Below are 24,564 nucleotides of genomic sequence, written 5' to 3'. Positions count from 1 at the left end.
ATTTGATTAGGACGCGGGGTGTTTTAAATTGTGTGGTGTCTCGGAGGTCGGTCAAGACTCGAGAAGGCAAACTCCAAGTGCAGCACTTGCAGCCACCATCAGATAGCTTCTCCACGCTCAACACTGACTCGGTGCTGACCAAATCGATCGGTAGACAATTCGGTTTCCCACGCTACTAATCTGCGCCGTGCGTGCGTGATTACCCGGCGTCGCAGGAGTAGTCGACAAGGTTAACGGGGCAGCAGCCACCGAAACGAAAACGAGTGGGCATGGGTTGTAACTTGTATGGGTAGCTTCATAACGGCGCACACGTGTTGATGCCGGTCGGCTACTCGATTAAAAAATTATTAAACAAGCAACCACATTTGCCCAGGCGACCGTCGTGGCGGCCGGTAACTTGCTCATGTCATCTGGGAGAGATACGATATTCTGCTTAATCATGGTACTAACACTTTCGCTAATTTCCCGCTGTGGGTACTACTACTTTTTTTTTGCGGGAAAAAAAGTAACTGCTGTGGGTAGTACACGTAGGACCGAACACGTGCAGGATTACCAGCTCCGTGGCGATTTTGCATCCATTTTTGAGGCGTATATGCGATGGATGTGATCATCGCATATCTTGTCTCGGTGGAATCTGCTTTGTGTTTTTGTTCTTGTTTTGGCAAGCACAGTTGGCACGCCGTCCGTCCGCATGTGCACACACGTCACCAGCTGACACACGAGATGCTGCTTCGCCAACCACCTTTCCAGATCAGACCGTTCGATATGCAGAAACTAGGGAACCTACAATACCGAAACGATACCTGCACGTACGATCGCACCGTAGGCAGTATACATACACACACACACATACACGAAAATTGCAAACACAGTACACGTTTTGCACATGCGCTTACGTACGTGTTTGTCAGCAGCCGGATCGAGCAAACGAGCCCGGCCGAACCCGGCGTACAGTACGCGCCGATGCCGATGCCGATGGATCAATGGCAGAGCCGACCGGCCCGATCGCACGGCAGATCGCCCGACGAGACGAGGCGACAGCCGCGCCCACCCGCACGTACGAGACGCCAACAATAACCCTATACTCTACTGAAGCTCCCTGCAGATCCCGTCACTTCCTTCCTCTACCGCGCGCTCCACGTCAGGCGAGCACGTAGGTCCCTGTCAGGCGGGGCCCGTCGCATCGCACCGCACGGCGAGGTTTGCCCGGAACGCTAATCCCGACCGAGCCCACCGCCCGGACCGGACACCAAATCCGACCCCCGGCCGCTGTATATATACACCAGCGCAGCACGGGCAGACCATCCAGAGCAAGAGCAAGCGCAAGCGCAAGTGGTGAAATCCATTTCCCAACACAGCACACACAGTTAGAGAGAGCGAGCGAGGGAGCGAGCGGCCTAGCGCACACGTGTGCAGCCGGCGGCCATGAGCGGCAGCGCGGCGGCCGGGAAGAGCGTGGACGGCGGGGGCAGGGCGGCGCAGAGGGTGCCGGTGCCGGAGGCGCGGCCGTTCCTGGACACGTTCCGGGCCAACCTCAAGGAGACCTTCTTCCCGGACGACCCGTTCCGCGCGGTGGTGCGGGAGCGGGGCTTCGGCCGGCGCGCGGCGGCCGCGCTCCGCTACTTCTTCCCGTTCCTCGAGTGGGCGCCGGCATACAGGCTCGGCACCTTCAAGTCGGACCTCATCGCCGGCATCACCATTGCCAGCCTCGCCATCCCGCAGGGCATCAGCTACGCCAAGCTCGCCAACCTGCCGCCCATCCTCGGCCTCTGTAAGCGCGTCACACATGGCCATATATATGTTGCCATTGCCGACTGTATGAGCCTTCGTGCCTCTGTGGCTCACTGTATGAGTATGTGACGGACTGCAGACTCGAGCTTCGTGCCGCCGCTGGTGTACGCGATGATGGGGAGCTCCAAGGACCTGGCGGTGGGGACGGTGGCGGTGGCGTCGCTGCTCATCGCCTCCATGCTGGGCGCCGAGGTGTCGGCCACGGAGAACCCGGCGCTCTACCTCCACCTGGCCTTCACGGCGACCTTCTTCGCCGGCGTCATCCAGGCCTCGCTCGGCATCCTCAGGCACGTCGTACACCATGCATGAGCTTCGTGCTCACTCCATTTAACTAATTAAACCATTGATTTCGATTAGGGAAATCACACCTACTAAGCTCTCTCTTGTGGGTCAAGCCACATACCTAGGTAGTTGGTGAGAATGGACGAGTCCAAAAGCACAGTGGCACCTTTCTAACTTGTCAAAAGTTAATCAGCTTCTAGAGTATGATTAGTTGTAGCTCTAGATGCAGCAAGCTTGGTACTATGGTTGTGGAGGTTTAGGTGTAACTGCTACGTGCAGCACGGACTTACTGGGACTACGTGCAGGCTGGGGTTCATCGTGGACTTCCTGTCGCACGCGGCGATCGTGGGGTTCATGGGCGGCGCGGCGACGGTGGTGTGCCTGCAGCAGCTCAAGGGCATGCTGGGGCTGGAGCACTTCACCACCTCCACCGACCTCGTCTCCGTCATGCGCTCCGTCTTCTCCCAGACACACCAGGTCCAGTATCTAATCACTCATCATCTGTTAACTGACACTTGCATCTTGTTACCCATACATACATACATACATACATACATACATACTCCGTTCCAAAATAGATGACCCAACTTTGTACTAAAGTTAGTATAAAGTTGGGTCATCTATTTTGGAACGGAGGGAGTAGTAGCTAGTAGGTACCTAGGACTCCCAAGAGCCCATGGTAGCCATGCACCTTTCAGTGCTTTTTCTTGCGTATTGTGATCAAGCTACTGGCTACTAGTAGATTTTTGCAGCACCGTGCGTATGCCTGTCCGTAGATATATAGTCGCCAAGAACTCCATGAAAAACGGACGGATGGCATGATGACACCGGTGCATGCGCGTGACACTTCGGGACTGGGCTCCCGGGGGCACAAGCCTCTGGGGTAGGCAGCCATATATGTCTAGACCGGCAAGGTTAATTACGTGCATGCCATGCCCGGGAAGGACAGGAACACGAACAGGACAGAACACGACACGACGGCGAGCTCCACTTGCCTCTACGGCCGGCCATGCCGATGCCTATGTCCATGTCTGCACTGCAGCTTGGTCCAGCTCGCTAGCTGGGCACAGTCACATACGTACATATGAGGGACATGCACCCGATCGACCATTGCATGTGACTAGCTAGCTACTCCACTGTTAATAGTCCGTGTATGGTGCTGACGGGTTCAATTGGTTGGATGGCTTTGGTGTGCAGTGGCGATGGGAGAGCGTGGTGCTCGGCTGCGGCTTCCTCTTCTTCCTCCTCGTCACCCGCTTCTTCGTAAGTCAAGTCTACCAGTAACACTACTAAATTACTCTCACTTTACTTCCCAGATCTTTTGATCACCTTTCCTTTTTTTAATTACTACGCATGCTTTCGATTGCCTTTTCATTTTTAATCACAGGTTAAACTTGCGCGTGACAAAATCCCGATTCGCCTCTCTCTAGCCAGTGTAGCAGTAGTAGTAAGTGACGCGAGAATCTCTCCTCTGGTAAACTAATGACGTGCCCAATGACACCAAAAGGGGTGCATAAACTAGGACCACCAGAGAATCGATCGATCGACCCATCCATCCATCCATCCATGGATCGTCCCCAATCATTGGGCCTTTTCTTGCACCTCTAACTCCATTACTGTACTACCAGCAGCATGTTATAATCGTCCATGACGTAGTACCGCACCCTGTACCAGGATCGCGACGGCACAGACGCTGCCTCGGTCCATCCGTGACACGATGTTTTGGAGGTAATGGCCTGTGCACGGGAGGCTAACCCCATTTGTGCACGTCTCGTAATCCAAAAGCCATGCTCTCTCTGCTCTCTAGTCCATGGGTGCATATGGCTAGCTAGTGCTAGACCCAGTGTTTAGCCGCGTCCGTCGGTCGGTCAGTCAGTCACAGGTCTGGTCGAGCTGGAGAGCTGCAGGAAAGACAATTTTGTGCCGTGAGCTTTCTGCAGATGAGGTAGGCGAGGCGGGGTAGCGCCTACTCCACATGAGGACGCCCGCTCGTGAGTTCATTGGCGATCGAGGTTGGAGTGGGACAAGAGAATCCATCCATTGGGCGCCTTTGGACACATAGCCTGCACCTGCACGCAGCACATGCCTGATGCCTCTCATCTCTGACGATCTGATCTCGCTCCATGCTTCCACTGTCATCTTCCTCCTCGTCTGTCTCTGAACACCATGCAAAAATCAGCATGCACGCGCCTTTACACAAACCAAATTTGATCTCTGCTCTCTAGTAGTATATGTGACTTGGGGGGCTCCTTCCTTTTTGCGTCTGAAAGGGAGAAACCTCTCGTCTTTTCAACATGTTGGTAGTGACGGAGGAGCATATAATTTCGAGCCAGACAGCGCGTCGATTGCGTCGTGTCATTTTCTGTCAGCAGCGGGACAGCGCTTGACCTGCATGCTCTGAGTGCTAGCTTGTTTTCGCATCGGTGTCACGCTGATGGCGAGGTGCATGCATCGGACCGGACATCATGGGCGCGGGAAAGAGCCGACCTGCGGAATTATTGCTAAAGGCCAAGCTCCACTAACCGCTGCATTATGGTGTGACGATTATTTAACTAATCTGAAATGAGATGCCTGAGGTAGCTTGTTCTTGGGGAGAAGAATATCACGTGTGGTAGTGTAGCCACTGAATTTTAGTATATGTCCCGATCAAAAATGGATTGTTCTTGAGTATGTTCATTGGCTGATTATTCCAGTGTATTCGTCATGTTTCAACGCGCAACCGGCCATATGATATGCCCAGTTCTGTTCTGAATTCTGATGCTACAAGACTCTGAATATTTATGTATGATGAATACTGTTTCAGAACTGCTTCCTTGGTCTGAACTTTGAGGTCTTGGTCCAAGTTGAACCAAGAATTATAATTACCTAACAGACCAATTCTTGCTGCTCTGAAACCACTTAAAGTTAATATCACTCTAAAGATTATTAATGTTTCATGAAACTAATCTTATGTTTAATTTGGTCAGAGCAAGAGGCAGCCTAGGTTCTTCTGGGTATCCGCCGCCGCGCCATTGACGTCGGTCATCCTTGGGAGCCTCCTGGTCTACTTCACCCATGCTGAAAACCATGGCGTTCAAATTGTGAGCAACCCATACATTCACCACAGCATTAGCTTCCACGTTATGTCGACTGAATGACTGACGCCATTTTGGAACACTCTAGATCGGTAATCTGAAGAAAGGCCTGAACCCAATCTCCGTCACAAACCTCCAGTTCACGCCGCCGTACATGATGCTCGCCCTCAAGACCGGCCTCATCACCGGCGTCATCGCCCTCGCCGTAAGCCCAACACACTCATCTGCTTCGCCCAAGTAAATTACACCGGTGAAAGATCGAATATCTCACACCTGCCGGCTGGGGTATGTGCACATGCGCAGGAAGGGATCGCCGTCGGCCGGAGCTTCGCCATGTTCAAGAACTACCACATCGACGGCAACAAGGAGATGATCGCCATCGGGACGATGAACATCCTGGGGTCCTTCACCTCCTGCTACCTCACCACGGGGCCCTTCTCCCGGTCCGCCGTGAACTACAACGCCGGGTGCAAGACGGCCATGTCCAACGTGGTCATGTCGCTGGCGGTGATGGTGACGCTCCTCTTCCTCACGCCGCTCTTCCACTACACGCCGCTGGTGGTGCTGTCGGCGATCATCATGTCGGCGATGCTGGGGCTCATCGACTTCCCGGCCGCCGTGCACCTCTGGCACGTCGACAAGGTGGACTTCTGCGTCTGCGCGGGGGCCTACCTCGGCGTCGTCTTCGGCAGCGTCGAGATGGGGCTGGTGGTCGCCGTGGCCATCTCCGTGCTCCGGGTGCTGCTCTTCGTGGCCCGGCCGAGGACGACCGTGCTCGGCAACGTGCCGGACACCAACGTCTACCGGAGGATGGACCAGTACACGACGGCGCGGGCGGTGCCCGGCGTGCTCGTGCTGCGCGTGGACTCGCCCATCTACTTCGCCAACTCCGGCTACCTGCGCGAGAGGTTCACCCGGTGGATCGACGAGGACGATGAACGCACCAGCGCCAAGGGCGAGACCGGCGTGCAGTACGTCGTCCTCGACATGGGTGGTAAGTTACAGCAACTTGTTCTGAAACAGTGCCTACATCTGAACATCTCGAACAGAGCATCTCTGAAACTTGGTCTTTCTGCACGCAGCTGTGGGCAGCATCGACACCAGCGGGACGAGCATGCTGGACGAGCTCAAGAAGACCCTGGACAGGAGGGGGATTCAGGTTAAGAACAGAGCAACACAAACTGTCATCTTTCTTCTTCTGTCATGAGCCATGGCTGATTTCTCCTTGGTTTCAGATCGTGCTGGCGAACCCGGGGAGCGAGATCATGAAGAAGCTGGACAGCTCCAAGGTGCTGGAGCTCATCGGCCACGAGTGGATCTTCCCGACGGTGGGCGAGGCCGTGGCGGAGTGCGACTTCGTGCTGCACTCCCACAAGCCGGGCATGGTGGTGGACGGTGCCTCGCATGAGAACATGGTCTGATTGGGCCTGACCTGACCTGAGTTGAGTTGTTAACAGGCAATGCGAGCCGAGATCGGTATAAGCATCTCGAGCTATTGTACTCCTACGTTTTGGATGAAATCCGCATGAAATGAATATCACCGTTTTTGTTGGTGTTGAAGCAAAAGCCAAGCTTGTGCAAATGCAATATACTAGTCGGTAATGTGAACAAATGATATAGCACGAGACTAACCTTCCCAAATTTACTGCTACCCTAATTAACAGACATTCAACAAAAAATCAGGGCACAGATCAGAAATACACTTGCAGAGGACAGACACATAAGAACAGAAAAGTTAACACTTGCAGATCCACAGATTCCAACATAAGAACAGATCAGAGAATCAGTATTGACTACCAAATTCCAACATGAAAGATGAGTGGATCTATGTGTTGTAAAAGGGGAGTGAAAATTATATCCCTGAAAGAAGCATTCTCATATATCGTCATTGCAGACATATAGAACCAGCGAAGGGCAACGGAATTACAAAATGCTTCGATTCATAACGGTATCAGTAGGATTAACTAGTTAAACTAGAGGACGTTTCTGAACAAGGACAAAACTCTGAATGCATGAGCTCCTTGTTAACATTATCATGCAACCCATACAGAAGAGATACTAAAGACATCACTTGCTGCAGCTCCAAATCAGAAGGAGCACGAGCCTGTTGGGCCGCCTACAGAACGAAACGGTTAAGGCTCGGTCATTGTTTTGGGGCGCACGCAGCCGCAGAAGGGCACCCTACTCTTCTTCTTCTGGCCGGCGTCGTTCTTGTCCTTCTTTGCGTACACGTAGTCCCTCAAGAGCAGCCGCGAACGCTTCTCGGAGACCTTGACCCTCTTGAACTCGTGCTCCTCCTCGAGCTTCAGCAGCACGTACTGTATTTTCTGGAGCTCGAGGTCCAGCCTCGCGACCTTCTCTGACCCTTTCTGCACCTGCTCGGAGATCTTCCTTCTGCTGGAATAGCCCTCTAGGTCGGCGTTCACCTCGAATGCAGGATAATTCTCGGCCTTCTTCGTCAAACTGCTGTTGAAACCTATCTGTTCCAAGACAGAGCCCTCGATCTCCTGCAGCTGAGCCCTAATGCTGCTGTACTCCGAGCTCATGGGAGATTTGCCCTTGGAAGTTCCCTCGATTTTCTGCTTCACTTCCTCGATGCTTGCCTGGATGATTAGCAGCCCCTGAGCATCGGTGGCGAGCTTCTCAAGGACATTTTTGGTCCATAATTGCTGAGGTTCCAGGGTCGCTGTCGATATCTCGAGCCTGTTGATCCCTAGGTCTCTTCCTCTTGCTATCTCAAAGGAAGTGTACTGACTCTTCACCTCCTCCACCTCTTGTATGTCATGTTCAGATGATGAGGATTTGGCTGTTCCATTCTTGCAATCCTTCTCAGCAGTCTCCCACAGCTGGAGCATCTCATCATCAAGCTCTGCATTTGCATCGCCACCAAGAGGGTAGACAGCGGCTCCAGAGCCATATGGCGGGCAAGTAGATACCTGGTCAAGTTCGATATCTTTCATGATCTGTGCTTGCTTCCCTTTGGAGTTATCGGCGTCATATTTCTGCCTATCATCCTCCATGTATTGTTCCTTGTGCCTAATGCATGAACCTTTTCTTGATTTAAGATCTTGAATTTCTATATTCGCCGACTCCAATTTAGCAGCGAATTCAGTAAACTCCTTATTTTGGCTGTCCTTGACATCTAATATCACAACCCGGAGTGCTTCAACTCTTGCAATTAAGCTGTCCAACTTTAAAACTCCTGATGGCATGTCTAGGAACTCTGAACCACGTCTGTCATCTTGTACAAGCTCCTGCATAAGCCAAATATAAGATAAGTGAAAGGTAGAACTATGGAGAACTTTTATAGTAAACACAGCATATTGCATATCCGTGGAGAATGGAAAATGCTCCAGTTTCATAGGATGGAGTAGCTTACCAAATTGCCTTCTTTATCTGAAAGTAAATGGGTGCCTTCTTCCAGCATGCTTATCTGATCCGACAGAGATGCTAAAAGTGGCAGATATCTGCCCATCTCTGCCTTCAGTTCTGCAGTTTCTGCTCCCATGGCGGCAATCCTTCTGTGCAGCTCATCAACATAAGCATCCCTTGAGGAGATTTCTTTCATTAGCATTCCCTTTTCAGTGATCATTCTGATCTCAAGAGCCTCGCATTCCATCATCAGCTCAAGTAGATGTTCCTCATAGATCATGACATTCACCGAACAAGTTATCATATCACTCAGGAGTGAAACAATTTCCCTTTCATGTTGCTCATTCTCTTTTGTCACCATCTCAAGTGTAGACACCAAACTCTCTTCCTTCTGCCTACGAGTGTCAACATCTCCTTGCAACGCCACGTTAGCTTCGCAAAGAAGAAGATAATCATTATCCCTAACAGCACCTTGTTCAGTTAGCGCTGCGATTTTCTCCTCAAGTTCACCTTTTGCATCTTCAGCAGAAGCCTCAAGATCCCTGAGAACTCTCCACAATTCCTGGTTTGTCTCCTGCAAGAATTGGTTCTTCTCATCTGCCTTGTGTAGCTCATCATCCTTCTGCATTAACCGTGTCATGCCATTGGTGAGTTCAATGCTCAACGTCTCCTCCTTTTCACTACCTTGCTGCAACCTTTGCCCCATCTGTTCATTCAGCTCAATAAGCTTGTGATTTTCATTCCGCGTAAAAAGCAATTCTGCTGCACCTGCCTCCACTTCTTTCTCAAGTTCACACTTCTGCAAGTGCAGATCTCTGAAGTCAATGACTATTTCTGTAAGAATTGTTCCAAGAACAGATAGCTCAGCCTCCATGAAGACATTTCTATGTTCACTCTCCTCTTTATGCTTTACATGGTTGCAAGTTTCACGAGACAAAGTCTGCAGCATAATTTCATCATGAATCACACCAGGACGTCCTAAGTCCTTGCAGACATTGAGGATCTTTATTTGCTGTGAGATTCCCTCCCTTAGTTCCTTATTGTGTTTCAGCAATACTTTCCTCTCCTCTTCTTCATTTTTGGCTTCCTCCTTGAGCCGTGATATTACTACCTCTGCAGAATGAGCAGCCTTTATGAACTTCTGGCATTCATCAAAAAGAGCAAAGTTTTTGTCTTTAACATCAGCCAAACTACTATTCAAGATCAATGCACTGATAGAAGCATCTGTACATTCTTGTAGCTCTTGATCAAGCACCTCGCCCATATGACAGATTTTCTCTTGCAGGGAAGAAACTGTCGCTTCAAAGTCATTTATCTGTATTTGGTGCAACCTGAGCAAAGCTTCATGCTGTTCATTTCTAATTTCCACCTGATCTTGTAGATTCTCAAGTTGACTATATAAGAGGTCTTTCTCTGCTAACAAGGATGAGTTCTTGCCTCCCAGATCAGCATGCTCATCCTCCAGAGATTTCATAGCCAGTGTAGCGCTCTCCAGCTGACAGGAAATAAGATTTGGATCAGATAGGAACGGGACTGTTCAAGAAGACTATGAACAAGAAGAGTATAATTTGTACTAACAAGGGAACTTAAGACGGATGAATATTTAATCAGATAGTTAAGAGTGAAGGCACAATTATAGTAATACCTGGACCAGAATATTGTCCTTTTCAGCAAGAAGAGCAGAGTTATTGGCAAGATAAGACCGGGACAGTTCTTCTGAATCTTTTAACTTCATTCTCAGTTCTCCTATCTCAGAATTCACATTAGAGAATGAAATCTCCAACATGGACTTTTGCTCCGAAATATCAGCATATTTTTTATTGAGGATATGTAGTTCCCGTGCCAGAGCATCCTTCTCAGAACTATGCAAGCAAACATCATATTTCAGAGAGCTTTGTGAAGCTTCCAGTTCTTTTATGATCTCCTTCAGGGCTTCAGTTTCAACAATTGCATTTGAAAATGATTTCTTCAACATCAAACACTCGTCTGACAGCTTCTCCGCCTCACATGTTTTTTCCTCGAGTAACTGCTGGAGTGCGGCTGCACTTCTGTTTACTGCCTCCATCTCATGTTCCAGTGAACAGTACTGCTTCTCCAGAATTTCTGTCTCTTTCTTCTGATGGGTCAGTTGACTTTGAAGTACCTCCCTGTCACCAATGTGGAGCCCCACTTCATTCTCTAGATTCACTTTCATTTCCTTCAACATGTCCAGTTCATCGTGAAGGCCACTGATAGTTAATTCAGAAGAAAGATTTTGTTCACCAAGGATACGGTTGTCCTCTGCATGCTTGGATATCATGCTCTCAAGGTCCAACTTACTGCTCTCCATCTCATTCAATTTATCATTCAGCCTCTCGATCTTCAAAACCAACCCACTGACTTCTTCCTGAGACTGAGAATGCATATTTGTCATCATAAGAAGAGATGCTTCAGCTTCAATGTGCTTATGTGCTTCATCTTTCAGCTTAGTCTGCAAGGTATCCACCTCTTCTCTCTTCTGTTTGAGTTCTTTATCAAGCATTTGCCCTTTTTGTTCAGAATTCTCTAGTTCAGCCTGCACTTCAGAGAGTTCAGATTCTACATCAGATACTCTCGCCAAGGACTGCTTGTGCTGAAGAAGAGCTGCTTCCTTTTCGGTATTCAGCAGCAAAATGGTGTTCTTAAGCTCCGAAGACATGTTTTCCACTTCATTCAACTTTCTGTTCAGCTTGTTAATCTCAAGGGCTAACCTGTTCACTTCTTCCTGAGAATTAGAATATAGATTAGTTATTGTGAGAAGAGCTGCTTCACCCTCGGCATTCTTTCGGGCTTCATTTTTCAGACTAGTCTGCAAGGTATCCACCTCTTCTCTCTTCTGCTTGAGTTCTTTATCAAGCATTTGCCCTTTTTGTTCAGTATTCTCTAGTTCAGTCTGCACTTGAGAGAGTTTAGATTCCAGATCAGATACTCTCACCAAGGACTGCTTGTGCTGAAGAAGAGCTGTGTCCTTTTCAGTATTCAGCAGCAAGATGGTGTTCTTGAGCTCGGAAGACACGTTTTCCACTTCATTCAACTTTCTTTTCAGCTTGTTAATCTCAATGGCTAACCTGTTCACTTCTTCCTGAGAATTAGAATATAAATTAGTTATTGTGAGAAGAGCTGCTTCACCCTCGGCATTCTTTCGGGCTTCATTTTTCAGACTAGTCTGCAAGGTATCCACCTCTTCTCTCTTCTGCTTGAGTTCTTTATCAAGCATTTGCCCTTTTTGTTCAGCATTCTCTAGTTCAGCCTGCACTTGAGAGAGTTTAGATTCCAGATCAGATACTCTCACCAAGGACTGGTTGTGCTGAAGAAGAGTTGTGTCCTTCTCGGTATTCAGCAGCAAGATGGTGTTCTTGAGCTCCAAAGACACGTTTTCCACTTCATTCAACTTTCTGTTCAGCTTGTTAATCTCAATGGCTAACCTGTTCACTTCTTCCTGAGAATTAGAATATAGATTATTCATTGTGAGAAGAGCTGCTTCACCCTCAGCATGCTTTCGGGCTTCATCTTTCAGACTAGTCTGCAAGCTATCGACCTCTTCTTTCTTCTGCTCGAGTTCGTCATCAAGCATTTGCACTTTTTGTTCAGAATTCTCTAGTTCAGCCTGCATTTCAGAGAGTTGAGATTCCAGATCAGATACTCTCACCAAGGACTGCTTGTGCTGAAGAAGAGCTGTGTCCTTTTCGGTATTCAGCAGCAAGATGGTGTTCTTGAGCTCGGAAGACACGTTTTCCACTTCATTCAACTTTCTGTTCAGCTTGTTAATCTCAAGTGCTAACCTGTTCACTTCTTCTTGAGAACTAGAATATAGATTAGTTATCGTGAGAAGAGCTGTTTCACCCTCAGCATTCTTTTGGGCTTCATCTTTCAGACTAGTCTGCAAGCTATCAAACTCTTCTTTCTTCTGCTCAAGTTCTTTATCAAGCATTTGCACTTTTTGTTCAGCATTCTCTAGTTCAACCTGCACCACTGAAAACTTAGATTCCAGATCAGATATTTTTACCAAGGACTGCTTGTGCTGAAGAAGAGTTGCGTCTTTCTCGGAATTCAGCAGCAAGATGGTGTTCTTAAGCTCGAAAGACAGGTTCTCCATCTCATTCAACTTTCTGTTCAGTGCCTCATTCTCCAGGGCCAATCTATTTACTTCGTCCTGTGATTGGAAGTATTGATTCTCTTTTGACATGAGCAATGTCTCAGCTTCCACACGTTTCTTGCCCTCATCTTGCAGACTTGACTGCAGAAAATCCACCATGACATTCTTCTGAGCAAATTCTTGCTCCAGTACCTGCAACTTCTCCTCAGTTTTCTCTGCCTCCAACTGTGTCTCCGAGACTTCTGACTTCAGATCGGTTACTCTTTCTAAGGACAGCTGCAGTTGAAGAAGTGCTGCATCTTTCTCGGTATTCAAAACAGAGATGGTGTTCATAAGTTCACACAATAAGTCCTCCACAATCAGATTGCTGTCCTGCACTTCACTTAACTCATCGTTTAACTTTTGAAGATCCATAACAAGCTTACCCACTTCTTCCTGAGATTCAGAATGCAGGTTTGCCACCACCCTAAGTTCTGCTTCGGCATGCATCCGTTTATGGCCTTCCTCCTCCAAATTATTGTGAAGGCCATCCACCACTTCTTTGTGGTGTTTCAGTTCTTGTTCCAGCAAATGGACTTTCTCCTTATTTTTATCCAGATCTGACTGTACATCGAAAAGATGTGCTTCTAAATAAGAAAGTCTCTCTAAGGACTGCTGCTGTTGAAGTAGCATTGCATTTTTCTCAGAATCCATCTCCAAAATGGTGTTCTTGAGTTCTCGTGAAATGTTCTGCAGATTCAACCTATCATTTTCAGCCTCACTAAGCTTCTCGCTTAAGGTTTCAAGATTTTGTGCTAGTGTCTTGGCTTCTTCCTGGGACTGCAGATGTAGGTTCTCCACTCTGAGAAGAGTTGTTTCAGCAAGCATGCACTTCTTCCCTTCCTTGTGCAAACTACTTTGAAGGATACTGACTTCCTCGGTCTTGCATACAAGTTCTTGCTCCAGTATCTGGGCTTTACTTGCAATCTTCTCCGTTTCTGATTGTGCAAACAGAAGTTGAGCTTCCAAATCACTCAATTTCTTGTTGGAGTATTCAAGATCTTGTGCCAGCCTTTTAACCTCTTCCTGAGACTGGGAATGCAGGTCTTCCATTGCAAGAAGAGCTGCTTCCTTTTGCATGTAATTGAAGTGTTCATCCTGCAGCCGAGTATGTATGGCACCAGCCTCTTCTCTCTTATGTTCAAGTTCTTGCACCAGCAATTGTACCTTCAGTTCAATCTTCTCCTGCTCTGATTGTGACTTCAAGAGCTTGGATTCCAGATCAGAAACCTCCTCAATACACTGCTGATGTTGTAGTAGAGCCACATCTTTCTCAGTATTTATTTGTGAGACAGTGCTCCTCAGGGAGTGGATCTCACTCTCGAATTTACTCTTTGAATCCACCAGATCTTTTCTATTTTGTGCAAGTTCTTGCTGCTGCATCATGATCTTCTGGCCCAGAGTTTCAAGCTCGGATTGCATTGTGTTGTTACATGATTCGGCACTGTTTAGATTCTGAACTTCCCTGTCCATATGATCAGAGAGTTTCTTGAGTTCGTTGTGTGCCTTAGAGAGCTCAGTCTCTAAAGCAGACAATCTTTTGGTGGATTCGCTGTACTGCACAAGGGCTTTGTCTTTCTCAGAAATCAAACATGAGATGATGTCCTTAAGGCTTTGGCATTCATTCTCAGAATTGTCTGCCCGCTGAGACTCAGATGAAACTTGTTGCTTCAGACTTTGGCTCTCTGCTAATAATTTGGAAATTTCATTTTGCAAATTCATGATGTCATCACTTGCATCTTGTTTCCCTTTAGCATCTGGGCTTTCAAAACTGAGGCCTTTTCTTACTTTCCCATCAGCGAAATTGACACGATGGGCACTATCACAGCTTTCAAACAAATCAGTGAACTGCTTGAGACCTTCGCGACTTGATAAAGAACCTATTTCATCAGGGTGTGTACCATTCCTCTTGACAGTAAATAGCGGTGGTAAAACACCAAGTGCATCCCTGTGCAGATCATCAGGTTCAAAAGGTGCACGCAAGGGTGTCAGCATTTCTGGTGTACGTGGCTCCCCTTCTTGGCTTGAGGAGGGCGAGTCCTCAGACATTGATGGCATCTGATTTGGAAACTCTTCTGAAATTGTCCGATGGGCCTGCCGGAGTGCACCAGTTGCTTGATCGTACCTTTCTGCTAAGGCACGGTATGCTCTGTAAAACTCTTCCACATGTTTCATGAGCTCAGGGCGTTTTTTATAGTACATTTCTGCTCTCCTTGCAAAAGAATCAGCATCTTCATTGATAAGTTTTATCATCGCCTTGACCATCATATCCATGTCTGTTCACAAAAAGAAATTCAATTAGCCACATGCCATTCAATACTACTAGTTTATTTTTGTTAATTCTGCTTTCAACAATGTAATTAGATTCTACATGATGTATCAACAAAGTAAATACAGAATGGTGAGAGATGAATGTAGGTCAGAAATAAAATATTACTCCCAGGAAGTAAAAAACATGTTTAATACAAGAAAATGCAAAGGAACCAAACAAATATCTTATTATATACATATACATACTGAACTCCCGAAAAACTAACCAAACAACATATTAAGCCTATTTTAACATAAATATTTTGGTAATACTGTTTCTTTTATAGACCAGGTTTTGGTAATACTGCTCCTAAATCATAAAATAGCATTTCAGTTCAAAAAGCAAACAATAGCAAGTTAAGCATGTAGAGAATCATGACAATGAGGTGAACTGAAGTAGTCACGTGCTTATGCTATTATTAAAAATAGATATGGCAGGTCTATGTAGTGTTGCATAATCACATTACAAGCAACATCATTTAGTTTGTGAATTACAATGTGCTATTGCAATTTGCAAACAAAAATTCAAGTTAGTGTCAGCTCAGCCTCTTTGTTGACTTCAGAAATTACTTCAAGTTGAAGGATCAAAGTTTTGTTAGCTCCGATAGGCGATAGCCCTGTCTTTTGCTGTCACCTTTCTACCTCATTAAAGACAGAAAAAATGCCTATTTTGTATTGATAAACTTCCGATTGCCAGATATGAGATTATATCAGTCTGGCACTAAGAACTTGAGAAGATGGTCCAAAGTGGTCATGGACAAAATTTACAGACTAAATGATCATGAAACAAAGGCACTTAGCTGGCTTTGTAAATCTACATCAAAAAGTTATGTCAATTTGATTTATTTGTGGCACACACCCGTTAGTAGGAATTGAACAGGCAAATTTACAAACAATATACGGTAGATTCTACAGATTATTGAGATCAGAATATTCCAACACACCAAACACAGATATCCAGCAAAACCAAGATTTGGAATATCTGGCAGACAAGAAAACGCATATACAAAAAAATGTCTTGCATTGCATGCACATTTATATTTAAGTGGTTGGTTATAAAGCATAATGCAAAGCTCAATAAAACTGTGTTTGCTCATATGTACAAGTTTCGATACTAACACATATACTCCACACTAAATTAACAAGACAGCATAAACAATAACGAATCATGGGGAAAAATGCATACCAGTAAGATTCTCCTGAAGCCACTTGGAGTTCTTAGGGCTGATATGGCTAACCCACAGCCATGAGTACCGTGTATTATTCGAGTCATGACGGACTAATGTCGCCATTGTCAGAGAGGAGTAAGGTAAACCACCACAGATGGCACGATATTTCTCAACTTCTTCAGTGCTCAGGATTGAGCAACCCTGCGGTATAATATCATGCGTGGGGACAGAAGATGGCTCTGATGCTTCAGAATACGCATTCAAGTAGCCTTGGAGTATATCATGCTTCCGGGCAAAGCGAAGAGCGAGGAGCCCGAAGAGCAGGCAGAATCTCCCAATTTGTAAGCAGTTTACCTATAGTAGAGTGCAGAAGTGTAGATCGATCAGTAGTTAAAATTAGGATTTTTACAGTTTCCTTTTTCCAGGAACTGCGTGAATGGAATCTACGAAAGGGAAAAAACAGCACAATGTAAGCTGGAAACTAGGGGTCAAGATTGGTACTGGTCAGTAGAAACACTCACCTCCCATCCACAGATTTCCTGATAAACGCAGCAGAATGGATGAATTCTTGAACCAGTTTCGGAGCATACAAAGACAGGTTAACAATCCCACTGCATTGCGCCCAGAAAAGAAACAGTGTTCAGTAAAGAGATGAAAAAACTAAACTGCAAGAAATGAAACTGCAGGGATGATTAACACATGTAGCTATGAAAATACTGGGAAAAAGGGTCCAATGCTATGGAACATGGTAAAATCAGGAGAGAGAAAACAAAAAAAAGAAGATAAACATTCACACACCCCTAAAACTTGGAGGGCAATGCTACATCAGAGCCCCCTTGGCAAGAAATACCAGAGCGAATCAAGCGACGGTGCCCCACCCAACCAGAGCAAGAGACCACACGATTCAGCACCCACTGTTCTTCCCCATCCCACTAACCCAATGAAGCAGCAGAACACCAACTGGGAGGCAGATGGCAACCAACAAAGACCAGAATGCGCCGGAAAAAGCTGAACCGGAGAACAGATCAAGAGGAGAAGACGGAGAAGCACGGGTTGTAGGTAAAGATCCAATCTCGGAGCGGAGGAGGGAGGGAGGGAAGCGCAGTGGCGTACCGCAGTGGAGCCTGGCTGGCTGGTGGCGACAAGGCAGGCAAGAATCAAGATCCCATCTCACCTCACGGTATCGCCCCCATTGCCTCTGGTCAGCACGCCACTCACCAGTCACCACCAGCACCAGTGCCCTTGAAGTGTGAAGGCTGCGTAAAGCGCAAAGGAAAAGCGGAGGGCCGGTCGAGGCCAAGCGCAAGCGGGCGCGGCACAGCGGGGGAAGCACACTGTGGCAGGATAGCGGAGTTTTTCGTTTTTCCTGGGGTTGTGATTTGAGATGTGTGATTGATTTACCGGTAGTTAGTGTGGCAATGAAAGCGGTCCTTGAAGGCAATTAAACCCAATCGAGTGGCGGTGCTTTCTGAAAAGTAAACTACGGTGCCAATAAATCCGGGGGTTAGAGAAGTTGAAATGGTATATCCAGGACAGAAGAAAACTGACGCCGGGTTTAATGGACGAGTTAAATATACTCTGCATTTACCCACCCGTTTGACCGCGGTGTCTTTCTTTCCTGCGCAAGCCTCTGCAGCTCACATGCGTTGTTTTCTGCCGCTGCTGCTTCCTGGCTGCGTCTTCTAGAGAAGCCCAAGACATGTTTTCTACCGCTGCTGCTGCAGAAGGCACGCTCGGCTCGACTGACTGACTTAACCTGGGATTAATCCAGGGAAGAGAGAGAGAGAGACCCGAGGGGAAACGAAATGATGAGGTTCGGTTGATCTGAACGATCCCCATGCTCGTGCCCATGTGACACGCGCACTTGCCCTCGCGAAAGTGGCACATAGAAAAATGTTCATTTGGCATTTCCCTATGCTATGATCGGTCTCGTGGTGCTCGTCTAGCATCTCCATGTGGTCCGGTGATCTGTTGTTCCTCGCTCCCTCCCTCTGCGTGTCTTGATCTCCTTGTTCGTTTGGTGCTGCTGATGTGAAATTGGCTGGTAGTAGAAAAGAATAAAAGAAGAAAAGAAATCCTCCGTGCAGATCAAGCAGTCTCCCTCCCATTGCTCTCGCAGCAAGTCTGCAGAGGAGCATTATTGCCCGGCAGCCCATGAACTCGGGCATCAACCACCGGTACTTGACATGAGCTACGATCTACAGCCAACAGGGCACGTACTAATACGGAATCCCTCAGAGTACGATACGACCAATTTGCCGAGGGATTCCGTATGTCCATGTGAGCGCGAGGAAAATTCAGTAGCTACCGCCAATCCGGCGGGTCCCCGGATCTGCGCGGCCATCATGGTTCATCAAGAACCGAAGAAACGGACGGTCGCACTCAGACAGCTGCTGCGCCCGCTCACGTGCCGGCCTCGTGGCTCCTCATCCCGCCTCGCCACCTCGCCTCACATGGCGCGACGCATCTGCTGCTGCGTGTCCTCCACCTGCTGATGCTGCTGCAGTATTATTGCGTGCGTCGCCAGGCAGCAGGATCGCCGACGCGATGTGCTTCTGTGCTGTTCTGTTCTTCTGCTGCGGACTGGGAGAGCCTCCGCCGGCTCCCCTCGTGCTCGTCGGCGCTCGCCGTCGGCGTTCCCCCCGAGCACGAGCAGCGGCGGCTGCCGGTGCCGTTTTTTGGTTACCATTTTCGAGGGAACCGGAAATTTCGCTAGGGTTGCTGACCTTAGCACAGAATGGGCCTCCACTCTTCTTTGTTTGAGAGGAAAGATGGGCCTGTAGTGGGTAGTGGCCGGTTCGGGATGGCCAGTCTCAAAAAGGAATCTAGAAAAAACACCGGAGTCCGTCCATTTGCACACCTCCAGCCTGGCCCACGTGAAGATGCCCAAACATGTACTACGTCGTCGAGAAACAAGAAGGTCCCGCTACTGAGTGCGACTTCCTTCTTATCTCGCCGCCGGCGGCAAGGGGCTCCGATCGACGAGCTGCTGTTGTGGTGTAAAACGCTGGTGACTCGAACAAGAACATCAAAGGTTGTACTCCCTCCGTTCCGAATTATTTGTCGCAGGTATGAATGTATATAGATGTATTTTAGTTCTAGATACATCCATTTCTGCGACGAGTAATTTGAAACGGAGGAAGTATATCCCTACATACGTGCCGGCGACTCGAGCAAGGACATCAAAGATTATATATCCCTACATACTTGCTACTGCTAGAGCAACTGTGCACAACCTAAGAGCATCTCTCAGAGATCCTGTAAAAACACCACCTGTAAAACAGTAGACAAATCCCTCTAAAAGGAATTTCGCAAAAAATATGTAAAAATAAGCATATAATATTAAAAAATCATAAAAAGGAAGTTTCCTAAAAAATAATAAATTAGTGGCATTGGTATTATACTTCAAAAGGAAAAATAATCAATTAAAACAAAAATTAATCAAAAATAATGAAATTTCCAAGGAATAATGAATTAGTGGCACCGGAATTACCTTTAAGAAGAAGCAAAACAAAAAAATGATAAAAATTTGCACACTGTTTTGCACTGCCATTGTTCTTTTTATAATATACAAGAATAAGCATACAATATTGGAACTTTTGAAAAAAAAATCCTAAGAAGGAATAAATTAGTGGCATTGGTATTACCCTTAAAGAAGAAAGAAAACAAAATAAAAACTTGCACATAACTTTACACTGAAATCGTACTTTTGTAATATGCAAAGAATAAAACATATAATAGTGTAATTTTCATGAGTGTGGTAATTCGGTGTCCAAGTGTATCAGCACCTATGAGTGAACAATAAAGTAAAATAAAATTGTAAAAAAAGTCAAAAAATAGTGTGATATGCGTGCAAATAATCGTGTTGTTTGGACGATCGAGGATGTCGTGACAAAAAACAAAAATGGTTGTGAAAGAAACTTAGAAAAACACTATTTGGACCCCTTTTTTTGGAAGTCCTCCAAAATCGTGGTGTAAACAGTAGTGGATTTAGTGGGTGTGGCGTCCGTGGGGGAGGCAGGGCCTCCTCCGGGCGAAGGAGGAGTTGGAGGACATCATCCCCGCTAGCCTAGATGGTCGCCTCGTACGGGTCAACTACGTTGTCCCTGTCATGGCCCAACTAGAGCCGGAGGTAGACCCCTAGGCCCCGATCCACGTGACGCTCAAGCTGGCAACGAGGTACAAATCATCTTTGAGTACGACCCACACACACCGACGAGGAGGAGGCATGGTAGCTCACGACAGCCGCTCGTGTGTCCGACCCCTACGTCTAGATGGAGGGTATCTCCTCATCGACGGAAAAAGAAAGACGGTGGTGACTGGTGACGACGTCAAGGAGGGACCGACGATGAAGAGGAGGATGAGGGCGACAAACGGACAACATCGGGCACCTGGGTGTAGATAGTATAGGTTGAAAATGTCGCTAACCAACATTTGCAGTCGCTAGTTATAGTAATGGGATGGATTTTGGACCTTGTTATAGTCGTATGGGTTTTGGCCCCTTCATAGTTTTTTTTGTAGTTTCTAGCAATTTATCATGTTGAAACATGGGTCTGGTTGAGCTTAATTTGCCTTTGCATGTTTGAAGAAAATGCCAAAAAAACAAATAAATGAAAAGATATGGAGGCTACCATGGGGTTGTTGGGAAACGCAGCATGCAATTTCAAAAATTTCCTCTGCTCACGCAAGATCTATTTAGGAGATGCATAGCAAGGAAAGGGGGAGAGTGTGTCCATGTACCCTCGTAGACCGAAAGCGGAAGCGTTTGACAATGCGGTTGATGTAGTCGAACTTCTTCTCGTTCCGACCGATCAAGCACCGAACGTATGACACCTCCGAGTTCTGCACGCGTTCAGCTCTATGACGTTCCTCGAACTCTTAATCCAGCAAAGTGTCGAGGGAGAGTTCCGTCGACACGACGGCATGGTGACGGTGATGGTGAAGTGATCCGCGCAGGGCTTCGCCTAAGCACTACGAAGATATGACCGGAGGTGTAAACTGTGGAGGGGGCGCCGCACAAGGCTAACAATTATTGGTGTGTGTTCTAGCGGTGTCCCCCCCCCCACCACATATATATAGGTTGGAGGGGAGCAGAGGCAGCTAAGGGGACGCCCCAAGTAGGAGGAATCCTACTTGGGGTCCTCCAATTCGGCCTCCCTCCTTTCCTATTCCTATTCAGAGTAGGAAGGGAAGAGGGGAAGGGGGAATCCTATTCCCTTTTTCCTTTCCATCTTCCCCTTTCCTTCTCCAGTTTGGCTAGCCCATGTGAGGGTGATACATCTCCAACATATCAACTTTTCCAAACTCTTTTGACCTTGTTTTAGACTCTAACTTGCATGATTTGAATGGAACTAACCCAGACTGGTGTTGTTTTCAGCAGAATTGCCATGGTGTTATTTTTTTGCAGAATAAAAAGTTCTCGGAATGACATGAAAATCAATGAAGATTATTTTTTGAGTTAATAAAAAATATTAGCGAAAGAATCAGCACCAGGGGCCCACACCCTAGCCACAAGGGTGGGGGCGTGCCCTCTGACCTTGTGGGCCCCCCTGGACCTCCACCGACCTCAACTCCAACTTCATATATTCACTTTCCTGGAGAGAAAAATCAGGAAGAAGGAATCATTGCATCTTACGATACGGAGCTGCCGCCAAGCCCTGTTCTTCCTCGGGAGGACGGATCTGGAGTCCGTCCGGCGCTCGGGAGAGGGGAATCCGTCACCATCGTCATCATCAACCATCCTCCATCACCAATTCCATGATGCTCACCGCCGTTCGTGAGTAATTCCATCGTAGGCTTGCTGGACCGCGATGGGTTGGATGAGATTTTGTAGCGACCCGACCTCAAACGGTCAAGTCTCTGTGCTTCAGTGTCATCCTTGGATCGGTAATGCTGACACACATAGTACTCAAAGGATTTATAATAGAGTGACAATCACACACTTATTACATCGAATGTCTCAAGAGAGAACTTATTACAATAAATATGGCTTAAGGCCATCTAATACGATAACAGCGGAAGGCTTGGAAGATAAAGTGAGTCCATCAACTCCAACGACATAGCTGAGTGCATGACAAACGACCTATCGCATCTTACTCCTCGTCTGAAAAGTCTGCAACATAATACGTTGTAGCCCGAAAACGGTTCATCACATGGAATATGATGACAATGTAACACAGGAGAGTAATGAACAGATAAATGCTATCACTACATGCATATATGGCTGATGGAGGCTGTATGGTTAATATGTTTTGCGAAAAGCCAATTTTTCCCTACAAAAAATGAATATATTTCATTTAACTATCATGGTAGTTGAACAGTATTGAGAAGGTTCCTCCAACTCAATCCCAATTAAAGTAATTATCAACCCAACAAAATTTATTTAGAGTGATGAGATCCATATGATAATCCAAGAACCAGATACTCAAGATGTCCATAACCGGGGACACGGCTAACCATGATTAGTTTGTACACTCTGTTGAGGTTTGCGCACTTTTCCCCACAAGACTCGATCTCCTCCGTTGGATTTCTCGCACTACATGATGTTTGAGAAACGGATGACCGAGACACAATCTTTCAGAAGCATTTTCTCTCTACCTGGGCGGACCGGTACACCTACAATCCCCTACATCTGCTAGTCCACCTCTTCAAGAGCTCATGCAACTTACTCAACTATGCTAGAGCCCATAATGGCTTGTGACTGCACACGGAAGTTTCTAGCACGAATAGTCTTATGATCCCTTTGAACCTGGGTGGCGGACCGTAGGATGATCACACGGTACTCCGGGATATCCTAGGACAACACTGGATTCTCCAGGTGCCCACAAGCAATCCACCCAGATGTGTATTAAAGTTGCCACCTTATGTTGAACCATTAGTTAACAACTCACCCCTGGCATGGATACACTCAAACCCAAACCACGTCTACGAGCATAGCATCGCAATATAAGCATAACATAGAAGTAACTCCCAGGGGTTTGATAATAAAACAGGTAATAGGTTCTACCTCATCATCTACTTCCCAGACCCACATGTTAAGAGATCCTACTCATGCAATGTGTGAAGGTTGAAACTAATGCATAAAACTGGGTGATAAAGGGGTATGATCAAAGTGTTACTTGCCTTGCTGACGATCTGCAAATCCTAAAGGCTCGTAGTAGCACGCTTCGCACTCCGGGTGTTCTATCATAAAAAACAATATCATACATAAGCAATCAAGAAGGGATGCACGGGTAAATCTCAAATAAGAAGATCTAACCAGAAAGTTCAACTGAAGAACTCTGGTTTGCAAAGAGAATCAAATCAAACGGAGCAACGAAACTCAAACTGTGAAAGCAACAAGATCTGATTACTAATCTGGACTAAAATCAAATTTTACAGTACCAAAATCTTATTCAAGTTGGTTAAACCGAAAGAGGGCTTCGAGATGAAGATCCAGGCGCTTGAATCGCCTGATTCCGATAAACGAGCGAAAACATAAACTAAAACTAAGATCAGGGTAGAAATCGTGATCGAAAATAATCGTGGAAAACCCTGGAAAAAGAAAAACTGACTAACAGGCTAACAAACGAACGTTCACTGTTTGTGACTAACGGATGAACAGCGTTCGTTAAAACGAACGTATGGACGAACGTCCGCAAAATAAATAAACCGACGGAAAAACCGATCTAATAGAAAAAACGAGATCTAGGGTTTCGAAAGAAAACCGAATTGTTTTCTTGCAAAAACCGGCGGCGGCGGGACGGCGGTGCGGCGGCGGCGCGGCTCCGGCGGGTCGGGCACGGGGCGGCAAGGCGGCGAGCTAGGCGGCGGCGAGCGGGGTCGGCGGCGGCGCGGCGGGAGGCTGGCGGCGGCGCGCGGCGCTAGGGTTTCGGGGGCTGGGGCGACTTGGGCCTCGGGCCTTGGGGGCGCGGCTTATAAAGCCCCGGGCTAAGTGTCCTAGCCGGACACGGCCCGGTAAGTCGGTTCGCACTTTTTTTAAATATATTCCGATGCACAGAAAAACGATTAAAAAAGAAATACTGAACGGACTTTAAAAATCCTGAAATAAATTTTTCCCGTCCTCTAAAAATATAGCGGACAAAGTGAACATTTATTTGGGCCTCTAATGCAATTTTGAAAAACGCATATTTTTCCTAATCCAAATGAAATAGCGATAAAACCCCAAATAAAAAAATGCAAATTGATTTTAATATTTTTCCTCCAACATTTCATTTATTTTGGAGAAGTCATATTATCTCCTCTCATTTAATTTTAATATGAAATATTTTCAGGGAGAAAAATAATTAAAACCAAAGTGATCCTTGTTTCAATATTTGAGAAAAGTTCAAATATGAGAACTAGGAAAATCCCCAACTCTCTCTGAGGGTCCTTGAGTTGCTTAGGATCTCGAGGATCACAAAACGAAATGCAA

General features: G+C 46.9%; 2 protein-coding genes across 2 annotated transcripts; one reads left to right on the top strand and one right to left on the bottom strand.

Moving 5' to 3' along the window:
* The first annotated feature begins 1,309 nt into the window (after nt 1-1,309).
* Nucleotides 1,310-6,729, top strand: LOC119284693 (sulfate transporter 3.1-like). The gene is made up of 9 exons (XM_037563847.1): nt 1,310-1,771; nt 1,871-2,078; nt 2,379-2,550; nt 3,271-3,336; nt 5,040-5,153; nt 5,236-5,352; nt 5,451-6,141; nt 6,230-6,306; nt 6,383-6,729. The coding sequence occupies exons 1-9, from the start codon at nt 1,426-1,428 to the stop codon at nt 6,566-6,568; spliced, it is 1,977 nt and encodes a 658-aa protein (XP_037419744.1). The 5' UTR covers nt 1,310-1,425; the 3' UTR covers nt 6,569-6,729.
* Nucleotides 6,730-6,977: 248 nt separating this feature from the next.
* Nucleotides 6,978-17,470, bottom strand: LOC119284691 (protein NETWORKED 1D-like). The gene is made up of 6 exons (XM_037563846.1): nt 17,265-17,470; nt 16,673-16,762; nt 16,169-16,505; nt 10,165-14,948; nt 8,527-10,014; nt 6,978-8,401 (listed from the first exon to the last, which is right to left on the bottom strand). Exons 3-6 carry the CDS (start codon nt 16,272-16,274, stop codon nt 7,280-7,282), a joined length of 7,500 nt encoding a protein of 2,499 aa, XP_037419743.1. The 5' UTR covers nt 16,275-16,505; nt 16,673-16,762; nt 17,265-17,470; the 3' UTR covers nt 6,978-7,279.
* Between the last annotated feature and the right edge of the window lie 7,094 nt (nt 17,471-24,564).

This window comes from Triticum dicoccoides, chromosome 4A (genome assembly GCF_002162155.2).
Source record: "Triticum dicoccoides isolate Atlit2015 ecotype Zavitan chromosome 4A, WEW_v2.0, whole genome shotgun sequence".
NCBI classification, from domain to species: Eukaryota; Viridiplantae; Streptophyta; class Magnoliopsida; order Poales; family Poaceae; genus Triticum; species Triticum dicoccoides.
The sequence above is the reverse complement of the archived record's forward strand: the minus strand, read 5'-3'. Positions and strand labels throughout refer to the sequence as shown.